This window comes from Dasypus novemcinctus, chromosome 1 (genome assembly GCF_030445035.2).
Source record: "Dasypus novemcinctus isolate mDasNov1 chromosome 1, mDasNov1.1.hap2, whole genome shotgun sequence".
In the NCBI taxonomy this organism is placed as follows: domain Eukaryota; kingdom Metazoa; phylum Chordata; class Mammalia; order Cingulata; family Dasypodidae; genus Dasypus; species Dasypus novemcinctus.
In genome coordinates this window covers 136,214,084-136,238,348 of record NC_080673.1, presented here as the reverse complement: position 1 = coordinate 136,238,348, position 24,265 = coordinate 136,214,084, and the positions used below count along the sequence as shown (strand labels likewise).

General features: G+C 35.5%; 1 protein-coding gene across 3 annotated transcripts in view; it reads right to left on the bottom strand.

Moving 5' to 3' along the window:
* The window catches only part of CSN2 (casein beta), a 202,927-nt gene that overhangs the window by 39,627 nt on the left and 139,035 nt on the right, over positions 1-24,265 (bottom strand). Inside the window, exons 1-2 of one of the 3 annotated variants that reach the window (XM_023584405.3) lie at positions 13,075-13,359; positions 1,488-1,586 (exon numbers count right to left, since the gene is read on the bottom strand). In XM_023584405.3, coding sequence (XP_023440173.2) covers positions 1,488-1,514 — 27 coding nt within the window. In that variant the 5' untranslated portion in view covers positions 1,515-1,586; positions 13,075-13,359. Of the gene's footprint in view, positions 1-1,487; positions 1,587-13,074; positions 13,360-24,265 lie in introns of those variants that run through there. The other 2 variants (XM_004477579.5, XM_071218527.1) reach the window with 2 other exon arrangements.

Genomic DNA, 24,265 nt, shown 5'->3' with positions numbered 1-24,265 from the left:
ACATTCTGTTGGGGAAAATATGACTCTTTCAAAAATAATTATATTCATATTCAGGAACTTCTCAAAAGCATCTCGTTTTATTTCTTTTAATTGTCCTTTCCCCTTTTTCTGATATAAAGATAAATAATGAATAAGTACTTGGAAGAATGTGTAACTTTAAAAAGAAAAAAATTATTGTTGACTTTTAATGCATATTAAAAAAAGAAGCACTAAGTCCCCTTGACTTCATGATTACCTGCTTTTTGGCTGTTGCTCTGGCAAAGCATGCATGCATAATAGAACACATAAGACTATCTATTCTTATATAAATATATAAGGAGGGAACATTTTATTATATGAAGAAGATGGCAGGAGTGGACAATAAATAGATGTGTGATCTTTTAGCCTATGATCAAAGACACTATTAACCCTGCCTTACACAGAATGTGAAGTTGATCAAATTTTATATAACTTATCTTTACTATAGTGTTGGAGAGGCTATAGTTATAGTAGAAAGGGCCTAAATTTCCCTCCAAAATATGTTGGGGTATGTGGCAGTTTGAATTTGGTAAACCCCAAAAAAAATATTATATTTTTGAACTAATCCATTCCTGTGGGTATGAGACCCTTTAATAGCTTTGAATTTAGTTAAGGGACTTTGATTGGACTGTTTGATTAGATCACTTTTGATTAGACTACATCAGTGAGGCAGGATTGAGGTTGGTTTGCTGCCATCTTATTGCAGGTTTATATAAATGGAGACACATTGAGAAAGAAGAGACACAAGAAAGAGAGCTCTGCCATTTTGACCTGGCTATGTGAGGGAGAGGACTCAAGGATCACTAGCAGCCAAAGCTGGATCCCAACACCCCCAAGAGGTTGGCCCATGGAGCAGCTCAAGGCTGAAGAGATGAGCCATATGCCTGATTACCCACAGATGGGATCAGGGAGAAAATGGAGCAACCGAAGACTAGGGAGAAGGACCAGAAGGAGACATTTCAGGGCCTCAGAACTGTAAGTTTTTACCCTAAATAAAATTCTCATTATAAAAGCCAATCCACTTCTTGTACTTTGCTTTGACAGCCCTGTGACAAACAAAGACAGGGTATATACATATTGGAATTTTCTGGAGGAACTATTCCCTCTAGCACATCTGTAAAAGTTTAAGTCCCACCACTACAATTTGGAATTCCAAAGTCAGTCATTAATAAAGTGACAGAGTTTTACCATTCTTGATAAAAGTAGTTCAGAACCATGATGATAAAATGCAAAACTAGGACATATTATAGAAGATGGAATTAGTGGGTCTTTATTTGAGTGGTAACTTTGAAAATTATTCACCAAATAACCTAGTGAATATACAAAAATTATATTCATGCCACAAAATATTTAGTGTGTAGCTAGATAATACATGCAAAAGTTCTTTGTAAATATATGTATTTACTTATATGCATATTATAGTATATATATCAAAATTATTACTAACATCATTCTCAGAATGTACTCACACAAACACCTCCCAAAAACTGCAACATTTTAATCTTTTCTTTAGGTCATCTTTTAGTTATGGTTCTCAGAGTCCTTTGCTACATCACACATTCTCATACCTGAAAAAGACATAGAGACATGCATTTGTACCTTCTTAAATATGTAGCCAATTTAGGAGTATATATATGTCCCAGTGTGACAGAGCAGGACTCAGTTGTGATTTTCCTATACATATCTCTACTGTCCTTCCATTTGAACCAACAATTAGTACTAGAGTTGGTAAGGGTACATCTAAGAGACTTAAATCTTTGGACTGTCCCATTTGCCAGCTGGGCTCTGAATCTCAACTGAGTTACAATACCTACTCTCCAGTCATTGGACTCACCCAGGACAATTAAAAAGGATATGATGATGGACAAACACCATACCAAGGAACTGAGAAAGTCTACAACTTCAAGCAAGAGAGTCCCAACCATCAACCATATGGGATTGAAATCCCCTCTCAATTAGGGGTGGAGTGGGCATCACCATCCCAGAATCCTCAGGATTGAGAAATAACTATGGACTAAATTAGACTTAGACTGATATTCTAGTATAGACTTATTGTGATTCTACCAATGGAAGAAATTATATCATTGATGCAGAGGCTGTGGCCATTGGAGGTTCTGAGGGCAGGGAGAGGGAAAAAGAGTTGTAATATGGGGACATTTTCAGGACCTGGGAATCACCCTGAATGGCATTGCAATGATAGATACAAGCCATTAAATATGTTGCCATAACCTACAGAATTGTGTAGGAGAGAGTGTAAACTGCAATGTAAACTGTATTTCATGCTTAGTGGCAATGCTCCAAAATGTGTTCATCAATTGTAATGAATGTACCACATTAAGGAATGTGTTGTTAAAATGGGGAACTGTAGATGGTGTAGAGACCAGGGCATATGAGTATCCCCTATATTTTTTATGTATCATTTATGTAATCTAAGTATCTTTTACAAAAAATAAAAAATTTTAAAAAAAGAGTAAGTACAAAGTGAGAATTCTATTTCTTACATGAACACATTCATTAAAAGGATTAGAGATTATTATTACACAGGAACAATTGCTTCTTTTCTCTTACATGCTTCTAGACATAACCACTCTCTTCCCTTTCTATTCAGTAGTTGACTTCAACCATTCCCTGTTTTTCATTCAATGTATATTGTTTACTGTGTTCCAGATGTTAGAGATACTACTGCCATGAACAAATAGACAAAAATTCCAGACCTCAGGGAGTTTAATTTCTAAATAGAGAGTGATAGTAAACAAAATAAAGGAGTAATTTATATAGTATATTAGAACATGATAAATGCCATAGAGAAAAACAAAGCAAAAAGAGAGCTAGGAAATGCTGGGTGTAGGGAGATATGAATTTTAAATTGCATGGTCAGGGGAGGCTTTATGAGAAGGTGACATTTGCTAGTGAAGATGTGAGCCTTGCAAATATCTGGAAGAAGAGCATTCCAGACAGAGGGAAGTGCGATTGTAGAAGCCGTGATGAGGGAGTGTGCTGGGTATGTCCAAGCAACAGAAACCAGGCCAACGAGGCTGGGGTGAGTAATGAGTAGAAGGGAATGGGACAAATCTTAGCAGGCCTCGTAGGCCACTGTAAGGACTTGGACTTTTGATCTGAGTGAGAAGGGCTGTCCCCGGAGTCAACCATTTCTTTCATTTTTTTCCCCTCTTTAATTTTTTTAAAAGTTACATTAAAAAAATATGAGGTCCCCATATACCCCCCACCCCCCTCACCCCACTCCTCCCACATCAACAACCCCTTTCGTATTGTGGCACATTCATTGCATTTGGTGAATACATTTTGGAGCACTGTTGCACCACATGGATAGTGGTTTACATTGTAATTTACACTCTACCCCAGTCCACCCAGTGGGCCATGGGAGGACATACAATGTCCAGCATCTGTCCCTGTCATACCACCCAGTACAACTCCAAGTCCTGAAAATGCCTCCATATCATATCCCTTCTTCCCTCTCCCTATCCTCAGCAGCTACCCTGGCCACTTTCTCCACATCAATGCTATGATTTCTTCCATTACTAATCGTAATAGTTCCATAGTAGAATATCAGTAAGTCCACCCTAATCCATATTCTATTCCCCCATGCTGTGGAGGGGGCTTAGATTCCACATGGATGATGGATGCAATTCTCCTGCTTGGAGTTATAAGCAGTCTTGGCTCCCTGGTATGGTGGTTGACCTTCTTCACCTCCCTGTTAGCTGACCAGGTTAAATCCAATAAACCAGAGGGTAGGAGTTGCAAGTCTGCTGAGGCTCAGGGCCTGGCTGTCACATGGACAGTCCACAGATTCAGGTCTCCTGAATTCTGTTAACCGTTCCTTTTAACAGACAAGTTTCCATGCTAAAATGACAAGGCATCACCATCAAGTGGTAGATCAACATATTAAAAACTGCTTGTATCGAGGTTTTCTGGAAACTTAGGAATAATGAAATTGTGAAGTGCTAATATGGCTAAAAACTTGTAAAGCAAAAACTGAGTATCCAAATGTGCCAGGATTACATATGTGCACTTTTCCACTTGCTTCTTCAGTGGTCATCAACAACTGAGATTTTAGTACAGAATTTATGGTGAGCATCCAATATCTTGTGAGTGAAGTGAGAGAAATTCATTATATCCACTTCTGGAGTAAGGATTCATGCATATTAGCCTCTGTATTTATAAACTGCTTATTTCAAAATGTCTTCTTGCCCATGGGTAAAGAACAGATGCCCAAAACACCTTCAAGATCACCCAAAGACAGCACCTACAATCTGATTTATTGGACTTACCACACTCAGCTAAGATGGAGGTGAAGGACAACCACCACACCATGGAGCCTAGAGTGATTACAACTGAAAATGGGAGGATTGCATCCAGCATCCAGGTGGAATCTGAGCCTCCTCTTGACATAAAGGTGCAATGGACACAACCAATCCAGTGTCCACATAGAAGAGGTGGCATTGGATTGGGAAAAGTGGACATAATGGACAAAGGGTATGGGGAAAGGCAGGAAGAGATGAGAGGTGGAGGCGTCTTCGGGACATGGAGCTGCCCTGGATGGTGCTTCAGAGGTAATCACCGGACATTGTAAATCCTCACAGGGCCTACATGATGGAATAGAGGAGAGTATGGGCCATGATGTGAACCAATGTATATGAGGTGCAGAGGTGCCCAAAGATGTACTTACCAAATCCAATGGATGTGTCATGATGATGGGAACGAGTGTTGTTGGGGGGGGGGGGGGGAGAGGGGGGGTGGGGGGGTGGGGTTGAATGGGACCTCACATATATATTTTTAATGTAATATTATTACAAAGTCAATAAAAAATAAAAAAATTAAAAAAAAAATTAAAATAAAAAAAAAAAAAATAAACCTAAAAAAAAAAAAAAAAAAAAAAAAAAAAAGATCACCCAAAGAATTGTTCTAGTCTCCTGTTATGTGTTTCATTTATATTGAATGAGTGAGCAAGAGCAACAGGGGGGAGGGGGAGAGAGAGAGAGAGAACTGTGCAAAGGAAAAATAAAATTGCTCTTTCCCTCTTTACTCTTGGCATTTGTAAAAAGGTTGTAATTGTGTTACCCCATGTATAAAATAACAGTGCGCAATAAGGTGGCTAACTAGTATATAATGAGTTTATCTAGGGAGAGTAAAATTTGGGGTCAAGTTAACTCTCTAATTCAGGCAAATATTTCATCTTGAATCACTGGATAATGAATGTGGATTCATAGTTTCTTGGATGGTATGAATAAAAATTTATGTGAATAAATAATAAAAATATATTATCAATTTATTTTTCTAAGGAATCTGCCAGCATCTCACAGGAAGTAAGTCATAACTTCCTGCATTAAATATATTTTAAAATAATTTATTATTTTAATATGGTTATAAAATGAATATTTATTTTGCAGCAACATAAACAGTACACAGTTTTCTGTGTCAGCCAGGTAAAATTCATTTATTAATATATTTTATTTGATTGATGAGGTGTATTTTTTATTAGTCTACTATGGACATTTTCCCAAATGTCCATGATATGTTATTTTTCATCTCTGCTTGTGAAATAGGTGATATTTTCATTGCCTCAACTGCTATGAAATTATGTGAAAAGGATCCCCAAGAAACACATCTGTAGCCATTTGTGATCTACTTTGCTAAATGGCATCTATCTGAAAGGAGAACATCTTTATGATCTATCACATTTCCTTCTCCTCTCCAATTCTAGACATTTGAGGCCACCATTTTATATTTTTTGTTGCCACTTTATATTAAAAAAATTCTACACTGAAATTACAGTAAATGATACTCTCTCTTGAATCAGTACTTAAATCATCAGTGATTTTATGTTTTCAAAAGGATTTTTAGACCAAACTCCAAGAGCTACCATATCTTGATTTCAAATCTGTTGGATAAATACTGTATTGCTTTGTGTAAAGTTGAAGTTAACAAACAGAAAGCATATTCATTATCAAGTAAGTTTGAAAACCAATATGTATTCATGTTACACTTGTCCTAATTTGTCCTAATTTGAACTTGTCCTAATTTGAAGAATAATTCAGTTGAGGGATTATTTCTGTGTGAATCAACCTATCCACTAAACAATTCTATAGTTCCCATGAAAAACAGAGACCTAGTTTTTGTGTAATATTAATGACTTAGACTAACATTTATTTTTTCTCAAAATGACTCTCCTAAATTAAAAATTTTGCTTTTAATATAAACTTCATATATTAATTACCCAAGTCACAAGTTTGAATGCCCACTTATATAATTTTTAATATACATTAAATAAAATGCATATTTATTAAAATTTAAGAAAGTATCATGTACTATTTAAATTAAGCTTGTGTATTTATCCATTCATTTAACAACCATTTTTTCAGCAAGAACTGTCATAAAACATGGTAGGCTCTGGGGATCCAACAGTGTATTCAGCAGGCAGAATCTTTTCCTTCATAATGCTCACATTCCAAGTTACCACTATTGGCATGTTTGTTACCAATTGAAAAATTTTGATATAATTCATTCAAAACTCACACAATGAAAATGAATTCATTCTTATGCTTCTCTTTATGGAAGATGGGTTTTCTCTTTATATTCAGTAGAAAATATCTTAAACAATGCTGTAGGGATAATAGGTGTAATTCTTCTTTTAATTAGGAAACCACAAAGAAGATAGATGAAATGGTTAGACATTTTTATTCATTTGAACAATATTTGATTGATATGATTTATATGTAATATTAAATATTAATAGTAATACGTGGAAACTCTGGAAAATTCCTCTTTAAATAAACCAAGAAACAATTTTTGTATTTTTTAAGAAGGATTATTTTACCCTGCCTACATTAATTTTAGCCACTACATTTGCCTTTATTCTTGTAGTTGAGATATTTCCATTTAAATATCAGGTAATACTTAGTTCCTCCTGCTGGCTTTCCAAAGATGATAGACAATGAATATCTAAGAAAGCTGATTTTAATGCTCTCATGTCAATCCACTTTTTGATGTTTTATATTAATGTTTAAAATATGTAATTAACATGAGACCTATTTCTGCTATTCAAGGAATAACGCCAAGGATACAGTTTTTTTCTGGTCACCAAGTTTGTGTTACTATTTTTTACTTTGTTATTATTATCTTAGGGAATCTTCTAACATTTCATCTAATGAGGTAAGATATTGTTTCTTTTAAAGCCAAAGGGCCACTTCTTTCAAGGAAAAGCAGCTTTCCAGGAGTATAGTATATTAATTAGATTTAGCAAATCCCATTAAAACAGTCAAGGGAAGTAATGGGAAAATCATACACTGACTTACAATCATGTTTGTGTGGCTGATGTGGACTAAATTGATAAAAAACATTATTTATTTTACTCCATTCTCTTTGAAAATGTATACATGACTCCATGGGAAACTATATTCTAAATCAAGCCTGTGCCGAATGAAGAGCTAGGGAGTTGCCTTCATCATAGCTTCACTTTGGAAACCCTCTCGATATTAGAGAAGCAGTTCTCAAAGGTGCTTCCCAGATTGGAAGCATAAGTAGCACCTGGAAATGTATTAGCTATGCAAATGCTTAAGCCCCTGACCTTTTGAATCTGAAACTGAAGGATGAAGCCAAGCAATCTGTATTCTAAGGCCTCTAGGTGATAGGATACATATTAAACTTTGAGAACCACCTCTTAATTGAATGTGAGTTATTAGGAGTTCTGTAGATCACAAGTACCACAACCACTCTCTGTAGCAGAAGGAGCCTGGGTGTGAAGTTGTCCTAAATTTCAGAGTGCTTGATCATGGGTTATAGTCCAGAGCCTTGTGGCCTGAACCAAAGCCTAAATTCTTCCTAGCCGGTGCCTGAGGAAGGTTGCCTTACCTTTCTCTATCTCAATCTCAGACTGAGAGCTGCAGCTCATGTCTGCTATTTCAGGAAGGAGCAAGTCAGGTTTAGTTTGCCATACACCTCACCTATCATACTTTTCTTAATTTGGTTATTTTCCTATACTCCTTAGTCATTTAAATTTGATTAATATGGAAGTGATAAAACCTTCAAAGTAAAACATATTTTAGTCTTGTTATTATGATGACACAGAGAGAAGGTTCTGAAAATAAACATTTTAACATTTAATCCTTAATAAATGGCTTGATTTCTCACTGCCAGTGACATGGGCTCTGGATATTCAATTAACTGTCCCTAATGTTCCACTAAAATTATTTAGAGACAACTACTGTTGTACCATTCAAACAAAACTATTTCTTATTTTGTCCCTTTAGGAATCTTCTGAGGTAAGTAAATATCAAAATAAAATTAGTTTAAATCATTGAGTAACATTTTTATTTTATATTTTTATAGCACATGCTTTGTTTTCAATAGAAAAATGAACTGACTGAGGAAGAAAGGATATACCTAAAACAGTTGGTACATTTTTAATACAATCTGCAACTTAAAGTAAAATAATATAATTTGCAATGCTTTCCTCTTCCAAATGATCATGTATCATTTCTCCTGTATAAGTTATTTAATACCAAATTTATGATAAGAATACTTTTTCCTATTGTCTTGAAAAAAATAGATCTGTTGCTATCTTTTAAGGAAACAAATGAGTGGTTATCCAGTTAAATTTGGAGGAGTTATACACCTCAGAAAAATATTTTTTAATTTAAATTACTTAATTGACATATCACTAGTCCAATGAGCACATAATTGCTTACTCAACTTTCTTTGACAGTAGCAACATGGACTGATGTGTCAAGGCAAAAAGATATTAATTGCTCTAATTCTAAACCATCGGAGATACTGTAACCCATCCTCCATGTCAGAACTAGAGATGAGTGTGGTGCCAGGAAATAAAACAGGCTTCAGAGTCAGGAGACTTGTATTCCAACTCCAGCTCCACAAGATATTACATAACCTTTCCAGGCAATAGTTTTCTCAAATGAAAATGAAGTTACTAATACTAATCCTGCAGGTTTTCTTGAGGATAATGTTAGATGAGACATGTAAATTATATAATAGAATGTTTGAAACAATAAATTTGCATCAAAAATAGCAATTATTGTTCAATTTATATACACATCACCAAAATGAACTGAAAATTCCCCAATAGTGAAGTTCTCCCTGACTCCAAGTACCAGGCTTTTCCAATCAGATGTGGAAAAGGAAATGACCAACTGAGATCATTTTCTTAGAACTTCCCTACCCCTCTTCTTACACAATCATTACTGCTAGAATATATTAAATATGGGTGTAAAAAAAGATACATTTCTTTCCTTCCAGAACAAAATCAACCAATTTTGCCAGGAGTTGAGCTTTCCCCAATATATCCATATTTTTTGTCAACATCAGATAGTTATGAATCCATGGAATCATATTAGGACAAATGACAACCATCTTATTTTCATCTGGAGAGTTCTGTGTTTTTGTTTCTTATTTTTCTTTGAAAGAATAAAGAATTAAAATAATCAGAGAAAAATGCTCAAACATTTTGAATGTAGAAAGCAAACCAATTTTAAATAATACAACTGAACACCTGAGCCAACTCCTAAATGTAACAAATATATAAAGTTAGAACAAGAATTTCTTCCAAGTAGTATAGCATTTGCTTATTGCTATTGTAGGAACAAGAATTTTGCAAAGAAAGCCACTACTCATGTCAATTCTCCCTAAAAAGAGTCAGAGGCTCCACTTGGCCATTTGAATGGGCCATAAATTGAGAACTATTTTCTATTTTTGTATAGGAAAAAGAGAACCATTTCTCCAGTGAGGTAAGAAACTTTCAGTAAGGACAAAACCTTGGCATCCAATAACTGATATTCAGTTCTGTACGAGAATTGTCACTCTAATTTTTTATTTTTTATGCATAAGGTTAGAGTTCAGGAAATTAAAGACCTGGAGACAATGGAAATTAAATGTGTAATAATTATAAGAAACATTAGATGTAACATTTTGTGTGATCTATGTATCTTTAAAAAAAACAATTAAAAAAAGAAACATTTAGAAGGGCTTTGGAGAAAAACAGCTGGGACATGGAGACTGATATGACCTCAGGCAGAGAATTTATTGAGAAGCTCTCACAATGGAGGGGGTCTGAAGAGAGATTTCAGCCCACTCCTGGAAGGGGGGGATTTGAATTTATGCAGAACTTTCCTAGGCAGGGAAATGATAGACGGTGGAAGGGAGTTGAGGTCCAAGTGAGGTGCAGGGGCCAATAGGAAGCCCTAAAGGTGAAAATTTTCCCTTGTATGGCTAGAGGGCAGTGGGTCAGGGAGTTGGGTTTTCTTGGAATGCTGCAGGAGCAGATATTTCTTTGATCTTTAGGGATTAAAGGGTTTCTTTATTTCCCTTTGATATACAGGTACTGAATGTTTACATCTCCCTCTGATACCCAGATAGTGAAGGTATCCATTTCCCTTTACTCCTGTCTCTACAGGTCTCTTTGCTTAACCTGTGGGGAAGTGCTGTGCCCATAGGCTTATGGGGGAGGGGTTAGCCTTTCCCCAATGCATATGGGGGGGAACTGAGCTATAGCTTGTTAATTATTGCAAACTTCTAACAGAGGGTAAACCATAACTGAACACATTCCAAGTTAGCAAGACTTGATTTGTGCATTCCTAGATCTTAGCAAAAATGTTCCATTTTTGAACATTTTATATTACTGAATAATAATAATATCTCTCCAAGAGTCATGTTATGCAGCTCAATTCTGTACATAGAGTTAAAGGAATAAATTGCATGGTTCCAAAATAAGGATTCAAGTTCATTTTTTTTCTTTGCTTTTCTTTTTAAAAGAAGCTTTAGATTACATAAAAGTTACATAAAAATTATAGGAATCCCCATATATCTCACTCATTCTCCCTCCCACACTTTTCCACATTAACAACATCTTTCTGTTAGTGTGGTACATTTGTTACAATTGATGAACACATATTGAAGCATTTCTACTAGCCATGGACTATAGTTTACATTATAGTTCACCCTTTATTTTAAAAGCTAATTTCCAAATATCTACCAAGGGTGTGTAACATAAATATGTAAAGACACCCTGAATGTCACCAAATGCTTTGCTTATTTTTGTACATTTTTATTTCATCTATTGAATAAAGGGAAATTTCTTGGTGGAAAAATAAGATTTGAATTAATAAGTAATTTAAAAGTATTTTTTTTTATTTTTCTAAGCAATTCCAGGAAGTTATTTTTTATTTTTATGGTTATAAACAAAGGTTATTTTTATTTTATTTCACAGAAATATAAGCAGGGCTCAACTAATGAAGTAAATTCCCCATTTCTGAAAAGGAATGGATATCTTAACATTTAGTGGTTTCCATTTTTGTAAAGGCCCAGATTTTTTTCATTTATTGTTAGCATATCTGTTTATCATCTAAGCAAATATTTACCTAATATTTTTCTTAAAATTTATTCTAATAGAAATTTTATATAAAGACCACCAAACCACAGTTTTGAATAGTTACTTTTATACACAGAAACACATTTAATGTACTTTATCATAAGCACAGCACAATTTAAAATTACCTGCTTAATAAGCTAACTAAATTAATCTTAGAATATAGTCATTCATTTGAGAAATATACTTACTAAGTATTATGTCCCTTACATGATTCTAGACCTTGTGAAATGGTGAAGAAAAGAAAGAAAATATCCCCCCTTGGAGGTTTCATTCCAGTTGAACACTTGTGTTTTTTACTAATTGGGGACTCAGATACAATCCAAGCAATGAAAATAAATTCATTTTTAATTCATTCTTGTTCTTCTCTTTATAATAGATAAGGGATTTTTTAATATATATCAATGAGTAAATTCTCTAAAACAATAAAATGGGAACAATGGTTTTAACTCTACTTTTATCTCTTTAAGGAGTCTCCAAACCCACTTGTTGATAGTACATTTTTATTTATATGTAGCTATATTTGGATAATAGGAATGTATGGCATGCCTGGAAATTTCCTCTTTCAATACATCAAAAAGAGATATTTTCACTGTGTAAAAATACAATTTTTATTTGGTCCCTTGATGGTATTGTCCTCAATTGTTCTTCATTCTCTCAATTAAGACACATCTATTTATAAACAAAATTTGTTTATAAACAAAGCTGTTATTACAATATTTTGAAAAGAATTTTTGATCACCTTACTTTATCTGTCATCGTAATGATCATGTTGGTAACATGTAAAGCTTTATCATGCTACTGATATTTTTAAAATAATGCTACAGATAAAATACCCTTGCTCTTCAGATTTTGATTCTTTTCTTTCATTATTTTTTTTTAGTTTCTCAAGGACACTTCTAACAGTTCATCTAGTGTGGCCCCTTTTTTTAATGTCAAAGAAAGAATCTATCTGGAAATAGCACATTTTTCTGCTGTTGTATATTTTTTCACAAATTCTTAACCTCTATTTTAACAAAATCATGTCAAAATATATTAGATGTAAAAGAAAAGCAAAGTAAGAAATATAGACAATTCAAAGTCATTTAGGAGGTCTGTAATTAACTATGACTTGGTTAACATAAGATGCTCTTTGCCATGCTCTTGGATAACATATATATTACTCATTCTTTGGATACTGCGTTTTTAAAAACAGACCAATCTGAAGTCAAGAGCCTGCCAATGGGTTTCACCATAGTTTTATTCTCCCCGTGGGTTATTTAAGTATTAAGGAGACTGATAGATGAAACACCTCTGGTGGAATAGCCAGGTGCGTGAGCACAGTGAGTATGGGTCCTGGGGGAGGGTGAAGTATAGATGTAGTCAGTCTTGTGGCCTGGAGCACAGTCCAAGCTCTGTCATCAGTGCCTTAGGAAGCATGCTCTGCCCTTTCTCTCAACCTCTACAGGTGCTCCCCGGACCTGGGGCCCTGCACCCAGCGGTGGACCGGAGAGGGCGGGAGAGTGCATCGAGACCGCGCCGCTGTGCCGCGAGGACCGCGAGCAGCGGTGGGCAGACTGCCCGGCGTCCTCCCCCCGCAAGGCCCGCGGGCAGGAGGCTGGGACCTAAGCCCGGGGAGCAGCCGCCGCCCCTTCCCCCGCTACGTCCCCACCTCAGCTGACCTGCGTGGGAAGGTCTGGAGCCGCTCGTTCAAGGCCAACCCCGAGCGCGGGGCAGCGGGCGCTGAGTCCACAAGTGGTCCGACGCTGCCCGGGGCAGGCGCCACGTGGCCGCGGCCGCCTCTGCGCTAGCCGCGCGCCGTCCCGGGGCCTCGCCTCCCCCCTGCTCCTGTCCCTCCGCTGCCGAGCCCCTCGTCCCCGCGAGCTGAGGCCAGGCCGGGCGCAGCCGCCTCGAGCCCTGTCGGGGGAAGCGTGCAGGCCGGACCTCGAGGCTGCAGGAGCTGGTGCCACTGCACCTCGGCGCAGGCTGCCCTCTGCCCTCCAGGCCGCCCCTGCCCTCTGCCCTCCAGGCCGCCCCTGCCCTCTGCCCCCTAGGCTGCCCTCTGCCCTCTGCCCTCCAGGCCGCCCCTGCCCTCTGCCCTCCAGGTCGCCCCTGCCCTCTGCCCCCTAGGCTGCCCTCTGCTTGGCCGAGCCGGGAGGCAGCTCGAGGGGCATCCTGCCTGCGGAGGGGGGCCGTGGACGTGGGGCGCCAGCCCTTCCCGCCAGCCCTGGCCTCCTGGCCCACGACGGTGCCTCCAATAAAGTGGCTGTTAACTTCTAAAACAAAATCAGTTTTACCCGAAGCTGCTCATTAACAGCAGATAGCTATGAACCCTTGGAATTACATTACATTAATTACATTAAGAAAAATACCTATTTACTCTCACTCTATTGTGTTTGTGTTTTTTTAATAATGAAAACTATAATATAGTTGACTCTTGTGAAAAACAGAAATAAACAAAATTTTAAGATCCCATAGTCAAGTACAATAATATGAAATCATGCTGATAATGGTAAAGAATTGCATTTATATTGGATTTTAATTCCCTGATCATTCATATACATATATAAATACATATATTTCAATTAATTCTTACAGCAATTCCTTGCGATACGGATGTATAGATAATGTGTTTTATTTTTAAAAAGAATCTGAAAGTTAAAGAAGTGGAATGGCTTTACCAAGCTATACATAAGGGTTGACTTCATTTAAAAAAACATCTTTTGGTTTAGGACAATTTTCCCTAACACTAGGAGTAAATGGCAGTGCAGAATATTGAATCCAGTTAGCTGACAAGTTAGGTAAATATTAAGGAATTTGGCATCAGAAGTATAGATCAAGTTCCAGTTCTGACAATTCTCTGAATGACATCTTTTGCTTTTCTTCCTCAGATGTGATTGAGTTTCCTAGAAGAGAATGTGGCATTTAAAGATCCTTATCATTACAAAAAATAAGAATTTCATAATGTATGTTTGAATGCTAGATGCCTAAGACATGTTCTAAAAATTTCAAGTGAGATATAAACTTTTGTGAATTAAAATGCATCGCAATGTCTTTTTATTTTTAAAGGAATTTTTAAGATTCTTGAATTAACTGGTATCTGACCTTAGGTAAGTGCCGGTAGGCCTAGAAGTTGAGCAACAATTTAAAGAGGTCTTCAATTAAGAATACATCATCAAAGAAAAATCATTTTTGGCTCACTCTGACATTTTCCTGTTGCCTTTTGGTTGCGTATAGAAGCTAAATTCAGAATTTTTGTGTGGAGAAAGGGATATATTTTCATAAACATTTTATTTACAATTTGAACTTTTTATGACAAATTTTCCTGCAACAGTTCTTTGGAAACACATGAGTCTACTTTCTTAGTTTTGGTCACTCTCCCTTTATATGAGATTTCAACCAAGTTTGTGTTTGCCTCCACAATAGATTTAGAATCATGATGGAGAACAAGTCAAGTGTGATCCACACTGAATTTGTACATTCTATGGCCTCTGCCATCTTTCCCTAATATTTACCTTGGAATATTTACATTTTCTGCCTACTGAAACTCCATCTCACTTGATTTATCTACTTTATTTATGTGTCCCCAATTTAAAATTTTGGTCAAAACTTATGTGTATGTGTAGTAAAATAATAAGTATATATGGCCAAAGTGGTGAAGTATGCCAAAACAAATCCAATAGTAATAGCTGACATATGTAGCATATTTAAAATGTGCCAGTCACAGTGCCAAACCCTTTGCTATGAATAAGTAATTTCATGCTCACATGTTAACCTATATAAGGTTAACATCATCAAACACTGTATAAATGAGAAAAGCAATGTACAGTGAGGTTAAAAAATACTGCCCATGACCACAGCTCATTTAATAAGTGGAAGAGCCAGGATTCTAAACTAGATGTTCAGTCCTATTTCCCTTCCTCTCAAATACTCCACTACTGAGACTAAACTGCATCCAAATGCCAGTTAGAGATTAATATGAATGGGCAATTTACACCTTATAAAGGCATTTGTCCCACCACTCTTTGTCAGTTTGGTCCTCCTAATGATGGGGGCCTAAGGCCCCAGCCAAACTCAGAACGAGAGCCATGTACAGCAGAGAGAACTCTGGTGGGCCTGGTCCCCGAGTTCAGATGGTAGAACCCTTTGCTGCAGAAACTGCAGCCATCTCTTCCTCCACACCCCAAGACACAGCATTTTGTTTCTCAAGCATGGGTAAAACTTTTTCAAATAATCTTACATGAGTAAAACAGTGGCATAATTGTTATGCTATAACAATTATGGATAATATCTGGGTTTTCAGATGTCTTTTCTGAATAGGAATATTCACTTTGCTGTCATCACTCATTCATTCCATATTTTGTGAGTGCTTATTATGAGTTTCACTATATGAGAGAATCAGTAATTAGAAACAACAGACTTGGTAGATAGAAATGGGATACTCAAACTTCCTTAACCTCAGTTCCAGAAGGAGAAAGAAATTTACAATGAAATTTAGTTTAAATGCTAAATTAGACCTATGAGCATGATATGTGGTAGTATGTAAAGGTCAAGTGATGCATCAGAATAAGACCTAAACTGTATAACCTTTGTGCAATCTAGAAATAGACCAAACAAAGCAATATCAGGAGGATCTTGTAAGTCAAAAGCAAATGAACTTGACCAAGTATTTACAAAAGAAATAAAGAAACCTATAAATGAAATGGTTTCTAATAAAATGGATTGTGAGGTATTTACTTTTAAAGAGACTTTATTTTTTAAACCCTCAAAGGACATTTTATTAAATGCAATTATTTGACTTCTAGATTCCAATTAAATCAAGAAATAATCATTGTAGTAAGTAATAGTTTATTTTAGGCCTAATAAGCTACTTGAAAGTTAAGAATAATAAAAAAAAGTTTTCCTCAAAATTTACTGAAAAATGTAAATATTTCTGATTCTATGAATAACTAGAAGCATTCTTTTTATAAAATACATTGCAGAATCTGGGCATTCAATCATTTATATAACAAACACTTATTAAAAGCCTACTATGTTGGCACTAGAAAACATTAATAACTATAAATAACATTTCTTGGACTAGTATGTATGTTTGTATGCTTGTCTGGATATGTGTGTGTATGTTTGTATATGTACGTATGTATTCTGGATATAAATTTTAAAATAAACAAGTTTTTTTTTTTGTAGGTTTGACTGGAAAAAATAGTTTCTCCATCTATCTTGTCAACTCACACTACCAACCTGTTTTGACGTGCTTGCTGAAAAGACAAGCAATAGTGATACAAAAGAAGACTGAGTGGAATATTTTCTGTATCGTTAATACTCTTCATGTTAGTTCATGTTGGATATTACAGATCGTGAATTGTGATATCAAAAGAACTCTGTTGAAGATTAATTGAGGTCTTTTCACCACTATTTTTGAGATATAAAATCGCATATCTTTTGTATAAACATTAAAATTTCAAATGCCTTTTAGGTGCGTGGTCCTTATTTCCATTTCTCACACCTAGAGACTAAGCCACTGTCACTAGCATAACCAGTTTTCTAACAATTCACTTTAACTCCACTTGGGCAGCACTGAAAATATCTTTGTATACTTTTGGAACTCTCTTTGCCTCACATAACAGATATCCTTGAATGCTATAAATTTATTAACCCAGCTACACTTGTACTTCCATAAAATTTGGGAAGAAAATTTAATTGGTTATTGAATAAGCATTACACCAGACTGTGGTGTGCATCACAGGCAATCTACTCAAGAGATTGCAAAGACAGCAAGAAAACTCACCTTTTATATAGCCATACTGATACAACCCATTTCATACACCTGCTCAAGATAAATGATATTTTGTCCTCAAATAAGAGGACTTGAGAGTACCATCTGTCACAAATAGTTCATACTAAATTCACCTGATGATTGGTGTGGCCATCCATGGTAGATAATTGCCTTTATTCGAAGACAGAATGAACTCCTCATATCTTTAAGACAGGAGGTAGTTTTGCAACTTAGAGCCAGGTGCCAAAGTCTGGATCCTACTTACTCACTGTAGACTGGGACATAGGGGTCTATCTTTCTTAATGATTTCATTTAATGGAGATGGCTCCAGGTTCTCAATTAAAGCATTTCTGGATTGTAAAACTGCCAAGGGGTTTATTTAGCTTTTTTTAAATGCCATGCATATTAAAGGAGTGGAGAAATACATTAGAGTACACTGACAATTCTAACATCTCTCTAAATTTTTCTAACCCAAACAACTTTTGCCAGAGTCCTCAAATGTCTAATCACAGTCCCTGCCTGGCCAGATGAAAACCCACAATATAACTACACAAAAGAAATCAGACACTGAGAACTTAAACCTTCCAAGCCGTTCAACAGTGGTTTAGCCTCTTTTTTCAACGAATACTGAAGACCTAGGATATGCCAGGCATGAAAGGTATGAACATAAAGGTAGTAAGAGAAGTCTTTCTGGCAAGCTGAAGTTAAAGCAGTAAAATAAAAATAGCATGGTAGTGAGCTAGACGAAGAGTTTCAGTGGAAGAAACAGTAAAATTCACCGAGCTGCCTAGGCTATAGGGAAACGCCAAAAATGGAGCAGATCTAGAGCAAAATGAGGGATGAGAAGAATTGAAAGAAAGTCCATCATCTGGGAATAAGGTAGGAGAGGTAAAGATTATTATGGCCTTACAGTTTGTGTTAAGCAATTGGTTTGAGGTAGTAGGTTATCGGAGAGCTTTTAGCAGGTAAGTGCCACTATATGACTTACATTTTGTAAGGGTGCAAAGGGTAAAAGTAAAGGGACTATTGGGAAGTCTATACTTAAAAATCTATGTGGGGGAGTTGATGTGGCTTAAGCGATTGGGTATCTGCCTCCCACATGGGAGGTCCTGGGTTTGGTTCCCATTGCCTCCTAAAGAAGACAAGCAAGACACCACAAGGAGCAGATGCCCCAAAACAAGCAAGACACCACAACCAGCAGATGCTACAACCAGCAGATGCCACAACCTTTGTCTGTCTGTTCCTCTTCTTTAGGAAACACCAGGAACTGAACCCCAGACTTCCCATGTGAGAGTCAAGTGCCAGACAGACGAGGGAGCCATGGGGGAGGGGGGGAATTTTTTTTTTAACCAATGCCAAAATAATTTGAGTTTTTGAGCTGCCACAATCAAACATACATATATATATTTATAAATTATCCATAGAAAAAGGCAATTTTCAAAATGGAGGACAAGTCACTACTTCATTGCTATGAGAACCTAGAAGCTATTTTACTACTTAAATATTTTACTATATATACTTGTTTAAAATTAATTTTACTCATAACCACAAGGTAAACTGAGAATTTACATTTAAGTTATCTCTTGAATCTTGAGTAGTATAAATGCTATTTTTGAAAAATTACATATTGTTTTAAAAGTTTGATGTGAATTTTTCTTCATTTTATTCTCATGCCTATGTTTTGCCTCTTCTCATTTTCTTTTCTATCATAACTTCCTTTGTTTTATATAATTAAAAGTACACACAAACTAGTCCCCACTGTTTTATACAGTCACTTTATTTAACTTTTTTAAATTAGTAAAGAAGAAAATTTTCATTCTTCCAAACATTGTATCCTTTAGGAATGTCTTCTCAAAACAGCAAATTAGAACTTTTTGCAGGAAAAAGGTCTCTTCCTTACTCTAATTTAAATGTAAGAGTGGAGACAAGCAAACCTCCGATTGCATCATTTTTTGCATCATAATATGATGAAAATCTGTACAGTGCCTGCAGATTGGAAAACCTCATTGAGATAGTTTTAATTTTTTATATTCTGAATAATATACCATGTTCTTAGTGTAAATAAATGAGGGAAGTTGGCAGATAAGAAACAAGTAAAATAACATATGTCATGATTTCTATAACTGCTTGATGATTTAAAATTTTTAGCAGAAGAGTAGTTTTTTTCAGTTTTCGTTTGCAATATGCTTCCGTAATAGTTCATCATTATCGACAGATAAAAAGATCCTTTTATTATTTTCCTTACATTTTTGATTAGGCAAAATATGAGATTTTTCTAAATTTTCTAATGATCAAATATTCCTCACAATGCATTTTAATTTTGATGTGTCTAATCCAAATATGGTTCCTTTTAAACTGCATTGACTTTGAAATCACTTGCAAGCATACAACCTGCTAGGAACTATATCAAACAATGCAAGATTAAGCTAATTTATTTGAAAAAAATGGTGGGGAAAATTAGTTTTTTCCAATTCTATTTCTCACAGTATACACAAAAATATTTCTGCAATTTTTGATTAGTTAATGGTCTGTCACTTCCTCCTTTAAACATTGCTTCAACTTGTTCTTTAGTCATCATCCCTAATGCTATTTTTCCACAAATAAGCACTTCCAAATTTCTATCAGTCAATAGAAGGTATCAGTCAATACCTTCTATCCTATCTACTCCTTTGTCTCCTTTCAATCTTTCTCTATATTGCTGCCATGGTGATTGGCCTAAAATGCAATTCCTCCCATGTCACATGCTGACAAATACTCATTGCCTGTCCTTAAACCTCATCATCGATTATAAAATCTTTAGCTGCATTGGACTTTTTACCATTAGCCCTTGCCCCTCCTCCTCTTGCACTCCACAATCTTGGTATGCTGATCTATTTGTTCTTTCACCAAGCTACACTCTTATATTCATGTCAGTGCAAATTCCCTATATCTTCCATTTCCCCAATCCCTACCTACTATAACTCTCTTCATATTGCACAAACTAATGCAGTGCATGCTTTTTTCTTTAACCAAGATGTTTATGCTTTATCCACTTATCCAGTCTGGGGAAGACTTCAGTTTAGCTCCATCCTGACTCTTGAGTGTATTCCCATCAGAGCCTTTTGATATAAGCTCATCCAAAAACAAGATCCTTGACATTGAGGAATATACCCTAATTTTGCTTGAATCTCTAATATTGCAATGCTTTAGCAAATTGAATGATTAGTACATGTTTGACAAATGAATGGATTACTATTTGTTCATATCTGCTTTGTCAGGACTCAATTATAATCAAGTTGTTAATCAATCATCTTATCCTTGTTCTAGTGGTTGACATGTATATAAGTACATGAGAAAATCTGGAGGATAAATTCTTATTAGCTACCTGAAGAGCATTTAATATTCTTGGGTCCTGATTATGTTTGTATCAATCTGTTTATTTATTAAATTATAATTTTTCATGTAAATATTTTCCTCATATTAGCTTTCAAAATTTCCTTAAGGTGATTGAATATACCTTCACAGACACACACACATGCACATGCACATACACACACCACTATACATACTTGTATTTGGCTCAAAAACAAAACTGATACTATATGCAGGGAGACAGCTCAGGAGTTTGGCACCCTGCCAGTGGGCCTCATCTTGGAACTTATGCTCCCCAGTGTGACAGAGTTGGATTTAGTTGTGGTTTCCCTACGCATGGCTCTTCTGCCTCTTCTATTTGAACCTATGGTTATTACTATTCTTAATAGGTGTGTGTCCAAGAGACTTAAATCTTTAGTCTATCCATGAGCCAGTTAGTCCCTGAATCTCAGCAGAGTTGCAAAACCTACTCTCCAGTTCATTAGACTCACCCAGGACAACTCTAAGGAGATGATGACAGACAACACCCATCCCAAGGAACAGAGAAAGTCTGCAACTGCAAGCAAGATAGTCCCATCCATCTTCCCCATGGGATCTAAGCCCCCTCTCAATTAGTGGCAGAGTGGTCATCACCATCCCCAAATTCTCAAGATTGGGGAATGGAAAATGGACTAAAGTAGACTTACAATTATTCTATTATAGACTTATTGTTATTCTAGCTGTGGAAGAACATTTATCTTTGATGTGGAGGCAGTGGCCACCAGAGGTTCTGAAGGGAAGGAAAGGGAAAAGTAGGTGTAATACAGGGGTATTTTCAGGACGTTGGAATTGTCCTGCATGACATTGCAATGACAGTACAGGCCATTATATATTTTGTCATAACTTAAAATCCTGTGGGACAGAGTGTACACTATAATGTAAAGTATAACCCACAGTTAGTGGCGATGCTTCAGTATGTGTTCATCAATTGTAACAAAGGTACCACAATAATGAAAGATGTTGTTAATGTGGGAAAGTGTAGGAGGGGGAAGGAGTGGGACATATGGGAATTACCTATATTTTTTATGTAACATTTATGTAATCTAAAATTTCTTTAAAATAAATAAATTTTTTAAAAAATTGAAAAAAAGATTACTCAATAAAGAAGTGGGGTGACAGTCTGACAGAGGATTCTTAAATGTGAAAAACTACTAGGGTAAATGTCAATATTTCCTGACCGAAGTCCAACCATGTCCTTAGATTCATTATATGACTTCTCTGGACTTCTCTTCCATTTCTGATAAAATTAAAGGAACTTCCACTACTAGTATTCCTTGAATCTTGTTACTAAGAAAGTCATATATGGTTAGTGGCAGCACTCCAAATACTAACATGTGCTCTCTTCTGACTTCAAAATTGCAAATGAATCTTGAAACCATAGTTTAACCCCTTATTATGGAGATAAAAAATAAAAAGGAAAAAAGTAGAACAGAAAAATAAAGCACAGAATAAGGGACTCTATCAGCAGAGCAAATATTTGAATTTGAATTACTTTTGTTCTTAGGGCTTGGAAAATTCTTATTTTAATACCTTTAATTTTAATTCCTACTAATTTTAGAATAAATCTCAAAATAGAAATGGCAAGATTAGCATACAAACCACGCAATGATCTGCATCAATACCAATTCTGCATTTAATCATAAGTGTGGCAACAAAATCAATTAGACTTTCTATCAACAATATTATAAAATTAATATATATTTTTCCTGCTTTTCTTTTCCTGTGGAAACTAATGATTTATCTGAAGATATAATACATTTTTATTCACATAAATTATTGGAAATCTATTTTCTAATATTTATTCTTTATTTTAGCAGTAACACTATAGGAAAAGATATTACAAAATAAACATTCTCTTAGAAAAATAGAATATATAATTTTGTATTGCCTAAAGATGATTTTTTTTACTCTTAGTATTTATTTTATCTTCAGAATCAGCATTATCAGAATGTCAACTTGAAGGAGCTATTTATCTTCTAGAAACCCCATTGCCTTCATCCAGAAGATAAATGATCCACTTAAAGAATCATTGAAATTCTGATATTAATTATGGTATATGCTTAATAAAGCAATCAGGATTCTAATGAAACTTGTGGGATATTATATTTCTACACCATTTTTTGAAATTTTCTTAACTGTTTAAGTTGACAAATAAGGTAAACAGTTTAATGTAAGATGTTATTTCTAAATTTCATTTCTTTAATATTTTTCCCAATGACATGTAACTGATATAACATTTTGGTATGGAATCTCAAAGTGACAGGGACTTAAAATACCTTTTTACTAATTCATACACTAAATTGATGAGTGACAGCTCATTGAACAAAAGACATAGAATTTTGTCCAAAAATAGTATAATTAAAGCATTAGAGACATGTGGTTTTGTGGAATTAGATTCTAAATGATGCAGAGGTTCAAGCTCAACCTCTTTAGTCAGCAGGGAAATGCAAATTAAAACTAAAATGTAATACCACTATTCGCATGCTAGAATTACCAAAATCAAAATGAGTGAAAAAAATTATTTTTTATACTTGTTAGTATATTATTTATCATGTGTTCATCTCTCTCAGCCATTAGAACATAAGCTCCATGAAGGAGGAAATTTTTATTTGTGGTTTATTCCAAATGTATAGAAAAATTCCTGGCACATACTAGTTACTAAATAATTGTTCTTAAAGTAAAGAATGTCTATTACATTTTCAGCTTCAGCATCTGTGTACATATTTTGTTCACCGAGTGTATAAAAAGCTTGAGTACACAGCATAAAGAATTAGTGATTTGTTGAAGATTTGAGAGAGATTTTCATAGATGACTTGAAATTTCAAAATGTTTTTCATGAAGACATGAATTTACAAGGCAGAAAATATTTGAGAAGGTCATTCCTTCTCAATGGTGTACTCTAGAAAGACTGTACCTGGGACATACAGCGTGTCAAGAAATGGGGCCAGATTTAACTCCTGGGCATGATTTTGAATAGCCTTGAATTCGATGTTAAATATATTGAACATTACCTTAGACAAGAAAAGAAACCAAAGAAATGCTTAGATTCAGTAAAATTACCTATTACATCTAGTTTAGAAAGAAAATATTTGTGAGGATGTTGTGGAAAATACATCTTAGAAAGGAGAAACTAGAGGCCGGAAGACCTTTTAAGAAACTGGGTACAATCATCCAAGCAACAGAAGATGACAAGAACTTGTTCCAAAGACATGAATTGAAGAGCTTAGGGAGAAGAAGCCACAAGTATGAAGTCTTCTAAGAACTTTGATCATGAATAAAAGGAGAGAATGAGTATTGTGGCTGGTGAGTGGCACAGAATAAGTTGGTAGCTGTAGATTGAGAGAAATGAGGATACTATAGGCTGAGCAAAAGAACAAGTGCAAATGAAAGCAAGAAGCTATAAGAGAAAAAGGGAGAAGATTGGGTTATGTTATTCAGGGACCAGAGGGAAGGAGAAGGATTCAGTATCACATAGAGAAGTAACTCATAAAACAGTTACCAGTGAGTCACAGACATGAACAAGCACAGCAATGTAGTTTCCAAGCTCTCAAAACTTAAAATCAAGAAATAGAAGTTGAAAAGATGGTTGATAGCAGCAAAGGAGACACAAAAATTAGAAACCGTAAAAAAGAGCAGTTCCAGGAAAAATAATCCCTTTGAAGAAATCACTTTAAGTCAGTAGCTGCTAAACACCATGTAATATTGAT